Source organism: Mauremys reevesii, linkage group 1 (genome assembly GCF_016161935.1).
Source record: "Mauremys reevesii isolate NIE-2019 linkage group 1, ASM1616193v1, whole genome shotgun sequence".
Classification (NCBI taxonomy): Eukaryota; Metazoa; Chordata; order Testudines; family Geoemydidae; genus Mauremys; species Mauremys reevesii.
The window spans coordinates 215,818,018-215,835,559 of NC_052623.1; the positions used below are offsets into that span (position 1 = coordinate 215,818,018).

The 17,542-nt window shown below is 43.3% G+C and overlaps 1 protein-coding gene across 7 annotated transcripts in view; it reads left to right on the forward strand.

Annotated features, from left to right (window-relative positions):
* The window catches only part of CASP2 (caspase 2), a 39,619-nt gene extending 22,365 nt beyond the window's left edge, over positions 1–17,254 (forward strand). For 5 of the 7 annotated variants that reach the window (XM_039495927.1, XM_039495935.1, XM_039495943.1 and 2 more), the window contains exons 9-12: positions 6,112–6,261; positions 6,447–6,556; positions 7,868–7,925; positions 8,498–9,401. In XM_039495927.1, the coding sequence (XP_039351861.1) occupies positions 6,112–6,261; positions 6,447–6,556; positions 7,868–7,925; positions 8,498–8,772 (593 nt within the window). In that variant the 3' untranslated portion in view covers positions 8,773–9,401. Of the gene's footprint in view, positions 1–6,111; positions 6,262–6,446; positions 6,557–7,867; positions 9,402–17,231 lie in introns of those variants that run through there. The other 2 variants (XM_039495954.1, XM_039495950.1) reach the window with 2 other exon arrangements.
* Positions 17,255–17,542: the final 288 nt, after the last annotated feature.

Below are 17,542 nucleotides of genomic sequence, written 5' to 3' on the forward strand. Positions count from 1 at the left end.
CTTTTAACCCTTTTTTAATTCTTTCTGATGTAAAGAAGTTCTGAAATGTTTTTTGTTTTAAAGCATCTCCTCCAGCCCCTCCCCTCCTCCACTTATTTTTCCATTAGAAATATCTACTCTCATCTACCCTGTTCTTGCAGGAGGTCTTCGGTCTTTATAGATGACTAGAGAGTATTTAGGGTGAGACTGAAACCTGAGCAATTGAGAAGAAGACAGCTTTTTTTTTTTTTTTAGTCAATTTAAAATTCTTAATTTTCCTGTTTTTTGTTAACATCTACTTAATGTAAATGCCTGACTAATAATTGGGAGAAAACAAGCTAGGGGAAGGGTAACATAATGGCAAATGAAATCCAGTGTTGATGCATGCTAACTAATGTACATTAGAGGGAAAAATTTAAACTACTTTACATGCCTTATAGGGTTCTAAATTAACTGTGTCAATTCAGGAAAGGGACCTAGGCAGCATTAGACCTTTTGCGCACTGCTCAATTTCTCTTTCATATACTTTATCCAGCAATTTGCCTGCAGCATCTGCTCTGTTGGGTGGACTGTATCCTGATCTTAGTGCCTGAACCATGTTAATGAAGTGTGGGTTCTCAGTTATACGGAAAGGAGAGTTTGTTGCATAAACAAACGGGCAATTTTCATCAATTACCTCTTTTTGTAATCTGCTGGTTCTTATCACAAACTTATCTATGGTTGTTTCTGGATGATGGAGATTTTTTTTTCCTTTTTGCTATAGGTGATATACATTACATACATAATGGGACTGAAACACTATAATTGGCAGATAACTCTGAAACTATAGAAAATGATGGTGGTCTTGAAGGTGGATAGTCTTCAGAATCCTGTATGTGGAGGATGGATTTTCCTAAACAAAATAAGTCAATGCAGTTATTTAATTATTATTACCATACTGCTCATTTAGTATTACTCATTGCATTCACTGTCACACCGTACTACTTTAAAGGTGAAATTGTAAAAGGAAGATTTGCCTATTTCAGCTACTTGTTTTTTATCACAACTGCATCTAAAATGATAGTACCGTAGCGTAACAACAATTTTTTTTGTTCCTTTCATCCTCTTCAATGCAGCTTCCTTCTGAGAAGCAACACTTCTCATGATGTTTCATTTGGGCAACCAGGCCTTGCATTTCTTTGTTGCACTATTTGCATTTTGCATGCATGCCTGTCTTACCCACAGGTAGAGGAACTTCATTAAAATATTCCCAAACTGGCTCACTTTTAGGGCCAGCTGCCATTCTAGGTTTTCCCTTCTAGTGAGAGAATGGTATGGTAGATATCAAATCAATGAAGGCTACACTCAGAAAGACCTCAGACTTCTGGAATATGCTGTTCAAACAGTTTCACTTTTGTTTCTTCTGCGTGTCCCTCCCTTCTCACATTTATCTCCAAACTTATTCTCTTTGTCCAGATCTATTCTGTCCCCAACGGTTTGAGCATTGGCCTGCTAAACCCAGGGTTGTGAGTTCAATCCTTGAGGGGGCCACTTAGGGATCTGGGGCAAAAAATTGGTCCTGCTAGTGAAGGCAGGGGGCTGGACTTGATGACCTTTCAAGGTCCCATCCAGTTCTAGGAGATGGGTATATCTCCAATTATTACCTTTTTTATCCATTGAACTTTTTGAAACTTTGCACTTTTAGAGAGAGGTAAGGGATTGACTCGGTACACAAATTTGCAGAGGGACAATAGGGTTGAGGGCCGTTATTTCTCTCCTCTATATATTTATTTTAAAACATTTTTGCTGTTAACAAGCATGTTATCTCTGGAGACACAAATCCACACTTTGAGAACTGCAAAACTAAGCATCTATGATGGTATCTTCTAGACTGAGCACTGAGTCCCAGTGGGTAGATGGATTATTTAGGTTAATCTTTCTATACAGAAGCCCCTGGAACCCCATAAGATGAACTATTGGAACTCATTTACAAACCTTTTCTTAAACATTACATGACTATATTGTCTCAGACTATAGAATTAGAATTTATAATCCCTATTCCAGATGAGACATCATAGCGCAAAGATATATCTTAATTAAAACTATCTTTAGATTGGATTTTTTTTTATAAAATGCTTTTTGAGGAAAAAACCTATTTAAATAAAAATCTGATTTTTGATTTAAAAAAAAATAAAAAAAAATTGATTTTTATCCACCCTGAATGAGATGTAGAATGATACAAAGAATATTATAATACCTCTATATAAACCACTGATGTGCCCTCATATGGATAATGTCTGTGTTCAGCATTGGTCATCCCATCTCCAAACAGATATTGCACCATTAGAGGGGTTCAGAAAAGAGAGGAGACTGATTAAGGGCCTGGAAAATCTCTTATATGAAGAGACTGAAAAGATTGGGATTGCTTCCTTAAAAATGAGACTTTGAGGGCACATGATAAAAGTCTGCAGTGACTAGCCTGCAAAAGGTAGAGCGAGTAATTCTGTTCTCCTGTCTCCTAACAAAAGGACAAAGGGAAAGTCAATTACATTAAATGTTGTGAAATTTCACACAATAAAGCAATACTTTTTTGGATTGTGGAACTCTGTTACTGGTAGTCATTGTGCCCAAGATCCAAAAGGAGACTGGATATCATAGAGCTGGAAGGGACCTCAAGAGGTCATCTAGTCCAGTCCCCTGCACTCATGGCAGGACTAAGTATTATCTAGACCATTTCTGACAGGTGTTTGTCCAACCTGCTCTTAAAAATCTCCAATTATGGAGATTCCACAACCTCCCTAGGCAATTTATTCCAGTGCTTAGCCACTCTGACAGAAAGTTTTTCCTAATGTCCAACCTAAACCGTCCTTGCTGCAATTTAAGCCCATTGCTTCTTGTCCTATCCTCAGAGGTTAACGAGAGAATTTTTTCTCCCTCCTCCTTGTAATAACCTTTTATGTACTTGGAAACTGTTCTCATGTCCCCTCTCAGTCTCCAGACTAAACAAACCCAATTTTTTCAACCTTCCCTCACAGGTCATGTTTTCTAGACCTTACATTGTTTTTGTTGCTCTTCTCTGGACTTTCTCCAGTGTGTCCACATCTTTCCTGAAATGTGGTGCCTAGAACTGGACACTCTACTCCAGTTGAGGCCTAATCAGCACAGAGTAGAGTGGAAGAATTACTTCTCATGTCTTGCTTACAATACTCCTGCTAATACATCCCAGAATGATGTTTGCATTTTTTTGCAACAGCGTTACACTGTTGACTCATATTTAGCTTGTGATCCACTGTGACCCCCAGATCCCTTTCCGCAGTACTCCTTCCTAGGCAGTCATTTCCCATTTTGTATGTGTGCAACTGATTGTTCCTTCCTAAGTGGGATACTTTGCATTTGTCCTTACTGAATTTCATCCTATTTACTTCAGACCATTTCTCCAGTTTGTCCAGATCATTTTGAATTTTAATCCTATCCTCCAAAGCACTTGCAACCCCTCCCGGCTTGGTATCATCCGCAAACTTTATAAGTGTACTGTCTATGCCTTTATCTAAATCACTGATATGGATCCAGAACCAGTCCCTGCGGGACCCAACTCATTATACCTTTCCAGCATGACTGTGAACCACTGATAACTACTCCCTGGGAATGATTTTCCAACCAGTTATGCATCCACCTTATGGTAAGCTTCATCTAGGTTGTATTTCCGTAGTTTGTTTACGAGAAGGTCATGCGAGACAGTATCAAAAGCCTTACTAAAGTCAAGATATACCACATCTACTGTTCCTTCCCCCCCCCCCCACCACACACACACACACACACACACTCCCCCAAGGCTTGTTACCCTGTCAGGTTGGTTTGACAGTATTTTGTTCTTGACAAATCCATGTTAACTGTTATCGCCTTATCTTCTAGGTGTTTGCAAGTTGATTGCTTAATTATTTGCTCCATTATCTTTCCGGCTACAGAAGTTAAGCTGACTAATCTGTAATTCCCCGGGTTGTCCTTATTTCCCTTTTAATAGATGGGCACTATATTTGCCCTCTTCCAGCCTTTTGGAATGTCTCCAGTCTTCTATGACTTTTCAAAGATAATTGCTAATGGCTTAGATATCTCCTCAGTCAGCTCCTTGTGTATTCATCAGGCCCTGGTGATTTCAAGACATCTAACTTGTCTAAGTAATTTTTGACTTGTTCTTTTCCTATTTTAGATTCTGATCCTACCTCATTTTCACTGGCATTCACTATATTGGCTGTCCAATTGCCACCAACCTTATTGGTGAAAACCGAAACAAAGAAGTCATTAAGCACCTCTGCCATTTCCACATTTTCTGTTATTGTTTTCCCCCCTTAATTGAGTAATGGGCCTATCCTGTCCTTGTTCTTCCTCTTGCTTCTAATGTATTTGTAGAATGTTGTCTTGTTTCCTTTTATGTCCCTAGCCTGTTTGATCTCATTTTGTGCCTTGGCTTTTCTAATTTTGTCCCTACATACTTGAGTTATTTGTTTGTATTCATCCTTTGTAATTTGACCAAGTTTCCACTTTTTGTAGGACTCTTGAGTTTTAGATCATTGAAGATCTCCTAGTTAAGCCATGATGATCTCTTGCTATACTTCCTATCTTTCCTATGCAGTGGGATAGTTTGCTCTTGTGCCCTTAATAATGTCTCTTTGAAAAAAATGCAAATTGTCTTCAATTGTTTTTCCCCTTAGACTTTCTTCCCATGGGATTTTACCTACCAGCTCCCTGAGTTTGCTAAAGTCTGCCTTCTTGAAATCCATTGTCTTTATTGTGCTGTTCTCCCTCCTACCGTTCTTTAGAATCATGAACTCTACCATTTCATGATTATCCATAAAAATGTTTAGAGTTCTCAACTAATGCTAACAAATTCTGGAAGGGATGTTAAGCATACTTAAGTTAGTTAAAGACCTGCATGAGACCTAATATAGGGGGGACTTTATCTCCCATCAGCCTGCTGTGATGTTCTTACACTTTCCTTTGCAGTAGCTGGAGTTGGCTACTGTCAGAGACAGGACACTGTACTAAATGGATTTTGAGTTTGATTCAGTATGGCAGTCTCTGTTCCCATGCTCCTTCAGGTCTTTTCATTTAAGGATTGAGAGAGTTTGCAGTTCAGATCTGAGTCTTCCAAAGAGCACTTAGCAAAAAGCACTGAAGACACCAGGCTTTATATCCTTGAAATGTCTAAGGTAGAAAACGTGCAGGAGGGGAAAAAAACGTTAAAAGAAAACCAAAATCCCTTCAGTCTCCATATGTTATAAAGAACTAAAAAAGAACCACTATTTTTTTTCTTTGCTGGTCCCCTTTAGATGTGTAGGGAATAGAGGGGAATGCAGACTCAGGTCATCCCTGGTCTGGTCAGACTGAGTCAGTTCATTGCAGCGAGCTGTACGCTAGCAGGTTTTTGGTATCCCCAGCTATTCGTGCAGTATCAAGGCTCTAATTTTTAAATAGTGTTTCTTGTCTTCATGGCTGTATAGAGAATCTCTCCAAAAGTGCAACCAGTGCAGGGATTCCTGATTTCATCTACAGATAGAGAAAACTAATACTTTAAAATGAGTTCTGTTGGAACTGTTGAGATTTTGAACTGCTATTTTAGCTGAAACATCCTATCCTGGGATTGAGGGGAAGATTTGGGATTTTAGTTGGGATTTGGAGTTGTGTCCAAGGTTTAAAGAGAATGCTGCCACTTCCCAACACACCCAAATTCTCAGTGATTATAAAGTTATGCTACTGTAATATACAGACACTGAATAATAGATAGTGATACTGCAGCAGTGATACTAAATTAACTATAATAGTAGTGTGGGCTTAGTCAGCACTATATTAACAGAGTTACTATTGCTCCCAGTAATCACAGAAGACCAAATGTAGAAGGAAAGAGGAGTTTAAATGTTAAAAAGAGATTTTTCTGTTGAAATTTGAGAAGACACAGATACAGAAATGCAGGTGCTGTAGAGAAGTGTTTTTGTGCTAACAGCTGTGGCATTGGGTCCTGGACAAAGGAAGCCAGGATTATACGGCAGATAGAGCTCAGTGACTGGGGGAATATGAGAAGACTGTACAATAGGTTTGGGAGTAACTTGTTTCCCTGTTTTTTTTTGTCTCTCCCTCATCCCCACCCCCACTCCTTAGATGAGACAGACCGGGGAGTGGATCAGAGGGATGGGAAAGAGCGCTCTGATTCTCCAGGCTGCGAGGAGAGTGATGCCAACAAAGAGGAGAATCCCAGGCTGCGTTTGCCTACACGTTCTGACATGATCTGTGGCTATGCCTCTCTGAAAGGTATCCGGGAGGGTCCCATAGAGGTGTCTGTCTTCCACTCTGTGAGGGTGTTAAAGGTGGTAGCCCTCCTCTGAGCTTCAGCAGTTCCCCTGTGTGTGTCCCCTAGAGACTTCCTTCTCTGGATCTCCCTGTGTTTGTCTCTATCTGTTTTCACCATGGGCTGATGCACTTTTTAATGTTTTCAGGCACAGCTGCCATGCGAAATACCAAGCGTGGATCCTGGTATATTGAGGCTCTCACTTCTGTGTTTGCTCAGGATTCTCAAAACATGCATGTGGCTGACATGTTGGTGAAGGTAAGCTGAGACACCCCTATCCTACATTTGCCTGGTTCTTGCAGTGTCTTATGCTTCAAGTTCTTAGGCCTGAGCTGCCCATAGAGGAGTGCTCCTGTTCCACACTCTACAGCAGAGGTTCTCAAACTAGGGGGCATGCACCCCTCGGAGGGGTGCAGAATGTGTTCTGAGGGGATGTGAAAAGCTTTAGGAGAGCAGTGGCTGCTGGCCAGGCACCCAGCTCTGAAGACAGCACCATTGCCAGCAGCAGCGGAGGGTGGCAATGTGTGGCCAGCAGCTGCCGTTCTCCACTCTGCCTTCAGAGCTGGGTAGTGGTACAGGTCTGTCGCATCTTACGCGCATTTAACATACGTGATTTAAACTTTACGCAGTCAGCAAAAAGAAAAAAGAAAAATAACAATTTTAATACTGTTGATCTTTGATTATCAGCAGGTAAGTATGCTCAGTGGTCTGTGATGGGATGTTAGATGGGGTGGGATCTGAGTTACTACAGAGAATTCTTTCTTGGGTGCTGGCTGGTGAGTCCTGCCCACATGCTTAGGGTTTAACTGATCGCCATATTTGGGGTCGGAAAGGAATTTTGCTCCAGGGCAGATTGGCAGAGGCCCTGGAGGTTTTTCGCCTTCCTCTGCAGCGTGGGGCACGGGTCACTTGCTGGAGGATTCCCTGCACCTTGAGGTCTTCAAACCACAATTTGAGGACTTCAGTAACTCAGACATAGGTTAGAGGTTTGTTACAGGAGTGGGTGGGTGAGATTCTGTGGCCTGCGTTGTGCAGGAGGTCAGACTAGATGATCATAATGATCCCTTCTGACCTTAAGTCTGAGTCTATAACTGTAGTGCGTGCGATGCCGCCCGCCATTCAACTCAATGTAATTTTGACTATACGCGGTTTTTGCTTTACACGTTAACCGCGGAACGGAACCCCCGCGTAAGATGAGACTTGCCTGTATATACTTGTGTGGTGGTGGCGTGGGGGCATAAACAACTACAAACACACACAAGGGGGGCTGCAATTAAATAAGTTGGAGGAAAAAGCACTCTATGGTACCTCCTGCTGTGAATGGCCATGGCAGAGCCCCCTACATCCATTGCTCCTGCACCATTATCTATAGAGCCTTCTGCTAGGAGATACTGAGGCAGTTCGCTAGAACTAATTCTCTGTGGTGCCTCTACCTGGGAGAGCCTTGGATTGGATTAACTGGTTGATCAGTTTGTTGCAGCTTGTATCACTTATACCCCAGGAATGAAGTTTTCCTTAGCTCTGTTTCCTTTGTTTCTCAAACCACCTCCTGTTTGTTTCATCTTTCAGGTGAATAGACTAATCAAGCAGCGAGAAGGCTATGCCCCTGGCACAGAGTTCCACCGATGTAAGGAGATGTCAGAGTACTGTAGCACACTCTGCCAAGACCTTTACCTATTCCCTGGCTATGTTCCTAGGAACTAACACTGCTGTTCTTGCTCTGATGGATGTTCTGACAAAGCTTTAATGTGGACAGCCATACTTTTACTGCTATCAGTCTGGGCGTCTGACAGCGCAGCCCACAACAGGAAGTGTCCCTTCAAGATTGGGTGCTCTTCCTGCTTGTGTGAATCTCGCTAACTCCTCTCTCTCTGGGAGAATCTTGCAACTGTTGGTGACCCCCAACTCAGTTCAAGGTTTAAAATCTTAGTGTTCCACTGGCTTGTCTCACTTTTAGCTGCTGGGCCAGGGGGAATCAGGGCAGTGATGGCAGCACCTTCTGAATGAAAACCTGTGGACATTGGTAGCCAGGAATGTGAAATCAGAATCAGCCTTTCCTTTTCAAATTTTGGAAAACTTGGATCTGTTTCTAAAGAAAATAAGTTCTACATCGTTTTTATAAATTGCTGCTTAATTTTTTTTATACTGTTTAACTTCTTATGACTTTTTAAAAAGTTCTCTGCCTGGTTTCCCAAGCAGCAGGGTCTACAGCTATGAAGGACAAGAAGGGATGCCCCTCCCTGAAGTCAGGAGAGACCTTCCTCCCAGTAAAACAGAATCTGTCACCAATGAAAGTCCGTGGTGAAGGTTTTCTCTTTATTTCCAGTATACACCCAAGTTTGACACACTCATCTACTTTGGTTTGGTGGGTTGTTTTTTTTATTTTTTTTTTAAGTCCTGATATTTTGCATGTGTTTTCTGTAGCCATAGGAGACAGATTCAGATTAGCTGGAAAAGACATTGTTGAGATCTAGCTCTGAAAGCAAAGATATGTTTCTATTTTAGAAGTCTAATTCTGTCTTGGAAATATTTTGAATCTGGGAACTCCAGGCTTGTTTCCCTTATGAGTTCTAAATGTGAGTTAGTGCACAGTTTTTCTAACACCCACATCTAATTCCTATGGTTTTCTGACCATTCAAATACTTCAGCAGGCTTCTGATGAGTCTATAAACTGTCCCAGGCTTGTGGATTCCTTGTCTTTTGTTTAAGAAATGTATAAATCGTTTTCCTTGCAAAGAGCCTGTCACTTTGTTTCTTCATCATAGTGATTTTTCTTTCCTTTTAAAGTTTCTTTTAAAAAAAGGGGGGAGTTGCAGAATTCAGCTTCACTTCCCTCCCCACCATTAATTTTTGCTCCCCCAACTATGGGCAGCTAGAGATCTTTGCTTGTCCATCGTTCAGTGCCATCACACAGGGCCAGTCGGAGAGAAGAGATGGAGTAGGACACTCCATCTGTTGGAATCTATCTATGCATTCTCTTTTCCAGTACAGTAACTCCTCACTTAAAGTCATCCTGGTTAACGCTGTTTCCTTGTTACGTTGCTGATCAATTAGAGAACATGCTCGTTTAAAGTTGCACAATGCTCCCTTATAACATTGTTTGGCAGTCGCCTGCTTTGTCCTCCGCTTGCAGAAAGAGCAGCCTGTTGCAGCTAGCTGGTGGAACCAGGATGGACCAGCAGCCCCCCCATCAGCTCTCCACTCCCCTAAGTTCCCTGTATGGCAGCTGCTCAGCGGATTATCAATTGCTGGCAGTTCAGCTGTCCGTCCCCCCCACTGCCATGTGCTGCTCCTGCCCTCTGCCTTTGGAGCTGCTCACGGGAGCCTCCTGCTTGCTGTGTGGGGGGAGAGGTGGGGGAGAAGAGGGGTGCTAATGTCAGGGTGTCCTCCCTCCCCCCTGCTCCACCCTGCTTACCCCATCTCCATAGATCCAGGGGGGAGGGGGACACGACAGGGCTCAGGATGGAGGGAGCTTGCTAGCAGCAGCTGCTGTCTCAACTTGCTGATCTACTTAAAAAGGCAGTGTACTTAGTGGGGTCAGCGTACTTAAAGGGGCAGTGTGCAACACACACCCACACACCATGTGTCTCTCTGTCTGCCATGCTGTCTCCCTGCCCTCCATTTGTGCTGCCTTGTAGAGTGTGAGGCTACATTAACAACAATGTGTTTAACCCTTGAGGGCTCAGCCGAGTGCTAGTTCATCATTCAGCACTGTGGCATTCCCTGGGAAATGTTCCACCCTCTGACTCCAGCACCTCAACCAAGCTTCACAATCATCATTGCTGTGTACAGTATTAAATTGTTGTTTAAAACTTAGTGTGTGTATATAATTTATTTACATTAATTCTTATGGGGAAATTGGCCTCACTTAACATCATTTTGCTTAGTCACATTTTTCAGGAACATAACTACACCGTTAAGCGACAAGTTACTGTACTGTAATTGTCTCCCACTTCAGGACCTGCCCTGGGGTGTGATCAGGGAGATAGAGGGCCATTCTGCACCCTCCCTTTGTTGTCCTCTTGTGAGTTTCATGGCAAGCAAATCCCAGGAGTGTTGGATTAAGGTCTGAATTTCTGAGCCTATTTTTTCCCTACTCCATGGCAGCGTGTTAGCAGTCCTCTCATCTGGATTACTCTGTCTCTCCTTTTCCCAGGATCTTTCTTATTTAAAAAAAAAAACCAACCTACAATAATTTTAAAATATTTCTGGAGGGAGGCCAGAAGGCTGGTTGTCTGCTTCCTCCTTGCTCTGCCTAGCAGATATGAAGGTCATATTCTTCCAGTTAAAAGGTGTGCTGCACGGATATACATCCTACACACAGTAGCTGAGGAGCAGAATACCAGTGACCATGTCTGCCAGTTGGCACCTTACCTTGGAGCTCAAGATAGCAACTCAGGGTATTTCCTCTCTGGATGAGAAGTCTTCCTCTGGGTGCTCCTTAGAAGTAATGCAGTGTTTCGCAATGGACGCATGTCAATGCGGCATCTCCTCTCTGTTGGTGAAGGGAACTCCAGTAGAGCTGCACCAGGTCTCAATGTCACTGCCACTTTCATATATACTTTTTTTTATGCCTGTATGTACTGCTTCTGGATGCCAAAATACAGAGTTCATGTTTGGTTATATGTGTCTCATTTCCTGTCTGGAACACTGCGCCCTCTGTTTTTACCCCCATAATGGAACTGTGTGTATGGAGAGCATTATGAATGAGCTTTTGTTCAGCAGTGCCCAGGGACTCTGCTTGGGGGATTGTGTTCTTGTGCTATTGCCCAGGCATTCTGGTGTAGGGAGTGTGCCCAACTGAGGAACAGTGGGACTGCAGTATGATGCAGACTTCCTTACAGCAGTGATCAGCCTGAGTGTGGGTATGCCTGGTAGGGTGTGAATGGAATCAGGTCCTGGAAAATCTCCCACAAGGGTGAGGGTAGTATCCTTTGTTCAGAGCACTTGCCATTAAAGCTGTGAGTCTGTTTATAAGAGTTAGCCACACCAAGGAAAGAATAAGCCAGAGGGTTTTTTAATCATCTCTTTCCCCGAGGCCACCCACTCCACTGAATTTCACAGAAATGGGCATCACAAAGGTTCCCCTGAATGACATCTCCCTGTCCCATACTTTTAGTGTTTTTGCAACCCATGTATGGGGGCAAAAGTGCAGTACCCATGGGAAGCCACACAGTGGCTGCAGAGATGCATACATAGAAGGGTGAAGGGGATAAAACCCAGTCCCATTACCAGTGAAAGAGAATACAATCTTCTATAGAGAGTCATTTCTGTGACTGGTTTCAGAGTAGCAGCCGTGTTAGTCTGTATCCCACGAAAGCTTATGCTGAAATAAATTTGTTAGTCTCTAAGGTGCCACACTTACTCCATTTCTGTGACTAAGCCTCAAAGAGTTTATAAACGAACTGTAGATAAGTCAAGGAGCCATTTCCTCCCATCTCCCTCAAAAACACCCATCACTGTCTCCTCGGCTGTGTGTTTCCCTCATTGTACTTCCCTGCCTCATTGTCTAGAATTTGTGAAGAAATCTGTGAGTGAAGTACAATGGAAGAATTATTAAAATCCAGCAATGTAGAAGGTAACTGTAGAAGATACAGTAGTAAGCACCCAATGTTATATTCCTCTGGCTGTTCCTGTTGCTTGCATTCTTCATTTTCAAAGTGCCTTAATAAGCAACTGTTAAGATTTGATTTTAAAAAACAAACAAACAAAAAAACCTAAAAGGATCACTTAAGGCTTTCAGGGAAAAGAAGAAACACAAAAAGTTAATGCTAGCCAAAGGGGTTCCTATAAATAAGCCTTTTACAAATCTATCAGTTGGATAGTTTCCGTCCATCTGTACATCTTCCATTGTCCATCTGTGCTGCTGCCAGTCCTTTAAAGCAACCTTGAGCTGCACTTTTCACAAACTACTGCTGGTGCCTGAATGCACAGGGCTTTAGGGTGACGCTGTACTGTCTACAGGGGGAGGGATAGCTCAGTGATTTGAGCATTGGCCTGCTAAACCCAGGGTTGTGAGTTCAATCCTTGAGGGGGCCATTTGGGGATTTAGTTGGGGATTGGTCCTGCTTTGAACAGGGGGTTGGACTAGATGACCTCCAGAGGTCCCTTCCAACCCTTATATTCTATGATTATCATCTGCCCAGGGGTCAAAGTATATATTGCATGCTTGCTTCTCCACTGCAGCACAACAGGTAATGAATGGGATAATGGGGGGCACTGTTAAGGAAAATATTTACCATTTGTCTTCTGTTTATCCCAGAAACTCTGATCTTAATTTGGAAAATGAATTAAATTCAGCTTGGAAAGCAACATTTGCATGGGTTGAAATCTGGCAGAAGAACAAAGACATGTTGCACTGGGAAAGTACCTAGGGGTGGGTCTCATCTGTTCTTATTTATGATCTTTGGTAATAATCTGGAAGAGAAGATAAGCAGTATGTTAATGATGCTCACAGATGAGGCTAAAGTGGAAGGAATTACAATCAGCACTGAGGTCATGGAAATAATCAAAGCAACCTATAGAGATTAGAAAAATAGGATAAAAATGTTTTAACTTGGGAAAAATTCAGTCCAGGCAAAAATACAGTTATTTAACAGTAGGGAGAAACCTGGGAAGCACTAAGCCTGTGGAGCATTCAATGTGGTAGAGAACAGCAACTTGATTAGACATCTTCAAAATGGGATATGGTAGGACATAAAGGCCACTGTGGTTTGGGGCCATACATGAAGAGCAGGGAGCTAGAGTTTTTCAAAAGATAGCAGTGGTGAGATCAGACCTAGAGCATGCATTCCATTCTGGGCACCTACTTACCAAAGTGCAGGGTTTTCAGAACCACAAAAGTGACTGGGGAGGTGGAGGATGTGACTATTCATTATTATTTCTGTGCACCCAAAACTGGGAGGTGCCTCAACAAAACAAGGGACCCCGAGGAGCCTGCATTCTAAATTTGACATGAAACAAGCACGGCTCCCACAAGCCTCCCAACAGACAAATGGCAGAGAGGAAGGCACGTGGGTGACAATAGTAAGGTTGCCTAGTAAGGCATTTACGTTTCCAGATGGTTTCATTAAATTAGTTTATCTACAATGAGTTATAAAAGTTTCTACTTGTGGACATGATGAAAAAATTGGTTTTCAGAAGAAAGAGGGAAATGAGAAATCCAAGAGCTGTAGTAAACCTAGGTTGACTAATGATGGGTATGAAGGTGATAGCGTGGAATGATTACTGGCTACAAGAGTGTAAACATCAAGGATGGGGAGAAGAAATGCTCTGGGGGGTGGGTGGGCTAAGGGATAGAACCAGGAGTAATAGGAAATAATTTAAAAAAACCAAACCCTACACTGAATGTGAGGGCAGCTATGTGCACAGTGAGATTTGAGCATAGACTAGTCTCCCACGGGTTGCTGTAGCAGTCTTGTCATCTGGGACATTTAAAATGCACAAAGCTGTACTAGGGCCTGTGCTGTAGGGAATAATCCTGCACAGGCCCCAACAGACAAGGGTCCAGATCCTCAAAGGTATATAGGTGCCTAACTTCCATTTATATCATTGGGAGGTGGGTGCATAGATACCTTCAAGCATCTGGGCCTAGATGACACAGTTTCCCTATATCTAGTTTGGATGATTCTTAACTGCCATCCCCTCCAATTTTAATCTTCCTCTCCACCAGCCTCCAAGTGCCATCAAGCCCCTTCTGCCCCAAGAACCTGCCATTCAATCACTCCTCCCTGTCTCTGGCCTTGGATGGAGAAGCAACACTGAGCAGGGAGACAGAAATCTTATCACCTTGTAATTTACTGAGCTGTCCCAGTGCCAGTGCAGCAGGGACAGATATTAGAGCAGAGAAGCGGCTGCTGTGTCAGTATGGACAGAGTGGGGGGTCTCTGGTTACACTCTCCCTCTCTCTCCCCTCCCCGCCCCTAACCTTCACTCTCAGGTTCTCTGGACTCTTAGCTGGAGCACTCCGACTCCCTCCTCTGTTCTTTCCCATTCCATAATCCTGCAGCGGGGAGGCAGAAGGGAAGACGCCTCCCCGCATACCTTCCCCTCCCCAATATTTTTTCATTCTGGATATGACTGGAGACACCCCTCCGAAAAAGGCATTTCAATACCAGCAGACTCTGGTGAGTATGACACCTGCACGACTCCTCTCTTCCATTCCATTTCTCTGTCTCCTGCTACCTGGGCCCCCAGATAACCAGCAGAACAGCCCTGCAGGAGGCAATCTCTGGTTCCCTTCTCTCCTGGTTAGCTGGATAGCGTTTCACAAGGCCATGCATGGGAGCCACAGGGAATCTTAAAGCTTGCTGCCTCCAAACACCAGTTCTTCTGGAATAGTTTCTCCAGTTCTTCCCTCTTCCCAAATCCCCCTGAAGGAGAGCATTGCCCAAGCTCTTTCTAGGAGGGGAGAGGATTGTGCTTTTTAGGACAATTGCTCCCTCCTGCATACAAGGGGTAAATCGCTCATTTACCCCCAGCCCTCTTTCCTTATTCGTCCAAGGAAGAACTTGGAGGGGGTTTGCCTGGGCCAGTGACCCCAGAAGCATATCCCCTCAGGATGAGGCCACATTCTCTCACAATGAGGGAGAGGGAAATGGTATTTCCCAATGTGCTGTGAACTGGCACTACTGAAGTTGGAGAAGGACAAGAAAGGAATGCCTGGGAGGTTGGACCAGTGCCTCTAGGGATGAGTGCTCTGCACTGCTGCATGGGAAACCCAGCTGCCAGTCCCCAAACTGAGCTTTTGCTCCCCTGGGAGAGCTGCAGACTGCCACAGAGGTCAGTGTCCTGCCGTGCCCTGTTATACTCATCCTAAGGAGTTAGTGCCCTTCCCTATCCTTCATAATGGGTGTCCTAGGGGGCAACTGCCCTGCATAGTCCTTTGTTATGGACACCTTAGAGGGTTAGTGCTCTGCCCTGTGATACAGGTGCCCTTGGGTCAGTCATATGAACTACTGTGTGTTATGGGCACCTTAGAGGTCAGTGACCTACACTGTCTAGTGTTATGGGTGCTGCAGGGGTCAGTGTCCTGCAGTGCTGTGTGTTAAAGGGCCCAAGGGGTCGGTCCCCTGCAGTACTGTGTGTTACAGGGCCCGAGGGGTTAGTGCCTTGCAGTGCTGTGTGTTGTGGGGCCTGAGGGGTCAGTCCTCTGCAGTGCTGTGTGTTAGACTCTAAGGGTCAGTGTTTAGTAGGAAAACTGGGGTCCCTTGTGCTCCCCGGTCTCTCACTCCCCGGGCTGTCAGAGGAAGAGGTATTCATCTGCACCGCAGTGGAGAAACCCTGTCTTCGACTATTGGAGGAAAAGGAGTGTCCTCCCATCCAGACTGACTAGGGAATAATGCAGATGGAATCCTAGCCCTCTGGATGGTGGTGGCTGAGTGGCACTCAGACCCACTAGGTATGTGTTATATAGTACAGCAATAGAAGAGGTGCTGGGCGGAGGCTGTCAGGCTGAACTGCATCCGATCTGATGGGAAAGCAATATCTAATACTTTTCATCTGAGTGCTGCAAGCGAGCACTGCTCTGTCCTGAGGCCCAGTTCCATCCAGGTCAATGAGAAGCTGTGTTAATTCTAGGGTCAGCCACACCACTTTCTCCTCTGAAAACTTGATTTCAAATCCTGATTTGAGTGACTTAAGGCTTTGGTTCCTATTTATGCAATTTACAAATGTATGGAATAAATTCACACCATTCTGCTCAAACAGTCAAGGGCTGGAATGGTGAAAGTGCTGCATGTCAGTGCTGAGGGCATCGGCAGAGCTGGAGGGAGCCCATGATTGCTATAGCAGGTCGTGTGCATTGGTTAAGCTTTCATGGGGCCAAGTCTAGAAGAACAAGACGTACTGAGTGGGTCAGGAGGATTGAATTATTAGCAGAGTTGGGTGGAGAGTGTAGGACTAAAATAGCAGGTCAGAACTTAGGTTTCTTGGTGGAGCGGTTGGGAGAAGCCCAGGATTGGAATAGCAGGGGCCGCTGAGCATTAGCATCAAGTTATGGTGATAAAAATCTCTAGGTTTGAGGACGATATCTGGGAGAACTGCGATTAAGATTAATAGATTTATAGATTATAAAACCAGAATGGACTACTGAGATCATCTAGTCAGGTTTCCTCTGTAACACAGTACTGAATTAATTCCTGGTTGAACTAGAGTATATGCCTTAGAAAAACAGCCAATCTTGATTTTAAAATTGTCAATGATGAAAATTCACTACAACCCTTATACTGTTCCAATTGTTAATTACCTCACTGTTAAAAATGTACACATTATTTCTGGTCTGAATTTGTTTACCTTCAACTTCCAACCATTGGACCTTGTTGTACCTTCTCTGCTAGATTGAAGAGCCTGTTATCATAATTTTGTTCCCAATACAGGTACTTATAAACTATTATCAAGTCATCCCTTAACCTTCTCTTTGTTAAACTAAACAGACTGAGCTCCTTGAGTCTATCACTATAAGGCGTGTTTTCCAAACTTTTAATTATTCTCATGGCTCTTCTCTGAACCTTCTCCAATTTACCAATATTCTTCTTGAAGTGTGGACACCAGAACAGGGCACAGTATTTGAGCAGCAATCACATCAGTACCATATACAATATCCTCCATACTACTACTCAAGATTCCCTTGCTTACCTGTACAAGGATCACATGAATCCTTTTGGTCACAGCATTGCAGCTGGTTATTCAACATAACCTCCAAATCTTTTTCTGAGTCACTGTTTCCCAGGGTAGGGTCCCCCATTCTGTAGGTATGGATTATGTTCTTTGTTCCTACATGTATAACTTTGCATTTGGCTATATTAAAATGCATATTGTTTTCTTATGCCCAATTTACCAAGCGATCCAGATTGCTCCATATCAATGACCTGTCCTCTTTAGTTTTTACCACTTACCCAATCTTTGTGTCACCTGCAAACTTTTTTTCTTCCAGGTCATTGACAAGGATGTTGAATAGCACAGGGACAAGAGCCAATCCCTGTGAGACCCCATGAGAAACACACCCACTTGATGATGATTCCCCATTTACAATGACATTTTGAGACCTATCAGTTAGACAATTTTTAATCTATTTAATGTGTGCCATGTTAATTTTGTATCATTTTAGTTTTTTAATTAAAATGTCAAGAAATACCAAGTCAAATGTCTTACAGAAGTTTAAGTATATTACATCAACACTGTTACCCTTATCAACCAAACTTGTAATCGCATCAAAAACAAATGAGAAGTTAGTCAAGATTTATT